At 48.8% G+C, this 3223-nt stretch overlaps 1 protein-coding gene across 1 annotated transcript in view; it reads left to right on the top strand.

Annotated features, from left to right (window-relative positions):
• EMH_0089450 (uncharacterized protein) overlaps nt 1-563 on the top strand; it is a gene marked incomplete at both ends in the record, with an annotated part of 3136 nt that extends 2573 nt beyond the window's left edge. The window contains one exon of the mRNA XM_013494715.1: nt 3-563. Coding sequence (XP_013350169.1) covers nt 3-563 — 561 coding nt within the window. The remainder of the gene's footprint in view (nt 1-2) is intronic.
• Nucleotides 564-3223: the final 2660 nt, after the last annotated feature.

Here is a 3223-nt window from a genome sequence, read left to right as displayed (position 1 = left end):
AGGATGACGATGCGTCTCCTCGTGCCGCTCCCTGCAGCTTTGCTAGCGGGGCAGATATCTGTCTCTCTTATATGCAGGCAGCAGCAGCAGCAGGGGGGCCCCCCCCCTCTCTCCCTAGAAGAGGGGGGTTTGGGGGCCCCCCAGGAGATGGTGGTGATGCGGGGGATATGTCTGGGTCTGCAGCAGCAGCAGCAACTGCAGCAGCGGCTGCAGCAACAGCAGGTGGCAGTGCAGCAGCAGCAGCAGCAGCAGCTGCTGCTGCTGCTGCTGCTGCTGCTGCACTGCCACCTGCATGCGAAAACTTTATTATAAACTTCCTCAAAGAGAGAGCCGAAAGAATGACTACTGCAGCAGCAAGGGGGGCCCCCTCTGCTCTTATTCTGCTGCGCCTCAAGCAGCACTTACAGCAGCAGCAGCAGCAGCAGCAGCAGCAGCAACAGCAGCAGCAGCAGCAGCATGACCAGTGGTCAGGTGACCTCCGCTCTCTACTTACAGCTCTAGAGGCCCTCGAAGCAAAAGGAAAAATCAGAAAAATATGCGGCAACTGGGAGGCAGCTAACTAAACCCAACACTATCAACAGGGGGCCCCCCTAGGGGGGCCCCCAAGGGCCCCTCTAGGGGCCCCCAAGGGGCCCCCTCTAGGGGCCCCCTCTAGGGGCCCCCAAGGGGCCCCCTCTAGGGGCCCCCAAGGGGCCCCCTCTAGGGCCCCCCAAGGGGCCCCCAACTCCTAGGGGCCCCCAAGGGGCCCCCGAGGGCCCCCCAAGGGGGCCCCCCACGGGCCGCTCTAGAGGGCTACTGAGTACCCCACCTCTTAGGGGCCCCCCAAGGGGCCCCCAAGAGGTGCTGCTAAGCGGGATATATCCGAAGGGGGGCCCCTAATGCACCAAACTAAACCCTCAGTTACGAGCGTTAGGGGCCCCCTATGGGGGCCCCTAACGCTTGAAATAAATAAACCCTCAACTATAAGCAGGGGGCCCCCCAAGAGGGTACCATTACGGGGGCCCCCTTTGGGGGGGCCCCCATTGGGGGGCCCCCCTAATGGGGGGCCCCCCACTAGGTTTTCCTGCTGCCCTGAGGGGCCCTATATGCACTGCCTTGGTTACTAAGGTGGGTACTTGTCTACGCAGCAGCAACCAGAACAGCTTCTATTTCTAGGGGCCCCCTATGGGGGCCCCCCATGGGCCCCCATGGGGGGCCCCCCTTTTTAGTTTTATTGATATTGAGGTACTTATTGGCAATCTATATTCGTAGAGTTTTGGGGTATCTGGGGTTGGGTACTGGGGGCACCCCGGGGGCCCCCCGGGGGCATGGGGGCCCCCCTGGGGGCAAGGGGGGCCCCCCGGGGGCCCCGTGTATGTGTTACGATCGGTTATTGTTTTGCAGCGAGTAAAACAAATAAAAACAAATAAATAAATAAATAAAATAAAATAAATAAATAAATTATATGGAGAGTTAAGTTAATTAATATTAAGTTAATAAAGAAAAAAAATAAATAAAAAAGGAAATAAAAAAAAGAAAAAAATCAACGACGGCTAGCAGCCCATCGTCTGCGGCTCTTAGTTGAAGCCAAATTCATAGTACCCCTTTTATAACTTTTGCGGGGCCTCCATCGTAGCAGGATGGGGCCCCTCTCTGCTTCATGGGGGCCCCTAGGGGCCTCTTCTATGCGTGCTGGTGCTGCGGGGGGCCCCCAGCTGCTGCTGCAGCCAACGAGGGCCTGAAGAAACAGGGGGGCCTCAACAGCAGCAGCATGGGGGGCCCCCCAGCGGCTTAGCAGCAACTCTATATTAGGAGAGGGCCCCCACAGGGGGCCCCCCCCATGCAGACTGCATGCGAGGGGCCCCTCTTGGGGCTGGATACAAACGGGGAGATGAGAAGAAAAAGAAGAAGGAGAGAAAAGCAGGGGGGCCCCCAAAGATGGTGCTGCAGCAGCAGAAACAGGGGCCCCCGTATGCAGCAGCGCGGAGAGTAAACACCGGGGGGGGCCCCCCAATCTTGCTAGGGCAGAGGAGGGTGTAGGTATCATTAAATAAAAGTATATTTATATTTATTTATTATTTATTTATATTTATTTTCTTCTTTTTTCTTTAAATACATCTATATATAAACTGAAGGAAGAAATAAATGAATACAAATTAAATGAAAAGGAGAGAGGTCTCTCTGGTTGTTGCTGCTGCCATTGCTGTTGTTGTTGCTGTTGTTGTTGTTGTTGTTATAAAGGATACTGAAGAGTATAAGACAAAATATTTGTTTAATTAAATAAAAAAATAAAAATTAATGAGAGAGAGAAAGAGGAAACAGAAAGGAGCAGTGCTACGGTGGCGCTGGGGCCCCGGCACCGCAGGAGAGGCGGTGTACGAGCTGCGGCAGATATCTCGCTCAGAAGAAAAAATAAATAAAAATAAACAAAAAATAAATAAATATAAATGTTTAAAATTATTTAAATGCTGAGATTTCTTCCAAATATGAATACCATTGAGGCCTCGTTCTTACATTGCGGTGTACAGACAGCCGAAGGCTAGCGCCTCACTGGGGCTTGAGCTAGAGAGAGGCAAACAGAAAAATTATACACCAAAAAAAAAGTATTTTTATAAAATATAAAAGATATAAAAACCAAAAACGAGATTAAAATGCACTAAAATACTCGCAAATGTTTCTATAAAGCGACATTTATTTCGGGTGTATAGGCACCTCTAGCGGTGATCCGGTGTAAAGCACCGCTGAAATAGTTGTTATGTATATGCATTTTTATTTAATTTATGAATTTTTTGTATGAAAAAAATAATTTAAAATATATTTTTTAGTTATATTAGGGTTAAAAACAGCAAAAAAAATGACTTTTTTTTGTTTTTTTTTTTTCTGAGTGTTATTCGCCGTTCAGAACGCCTCGGGGTGGGGGTGGGGTTGTAAACGTTTTTTTTTATGATGCAGCAGCAGACACATAACGCACCAATCTTTCGCCTTTTACTAAAGATTGCCGTGTGTCTGCTGCATTGCAATGCATCTCAGTCGTATTTTTGGGGCGCTTCGGCGCCAACAATATTATATATATATATATATATATTTAGGTTTTGTATACTATCATATATATTCATATATATGTATTATGTTACTATCATAAATATATGGAATATATATTATCTTCTCTGCTGCTCGTTCTAGTCGTTTGGGTGTAGGCATAAAACTGCTGTTCAAGTGTTTTGTTTCGACTTTCTAGTCTACA

The sequence above is a fragment of the Eimeria mitis genome, genomic scaffold (assembly GCF_000499745.2).
Source record: "Eimeria mitis Houghton genomic scaffold, Emh_scaff126, whole genome shotgun sequence".
NCBI lineage: Eukaryota > Apicomplexa > Conoidasida > Eucoccidiorida > Eimeriidae > Eimeria > Eimeria mitis.
Note: the sequence above shows the minus strand (reverse complement) of the source record. Positions and strands in the feature narration are given on the sequence as shown.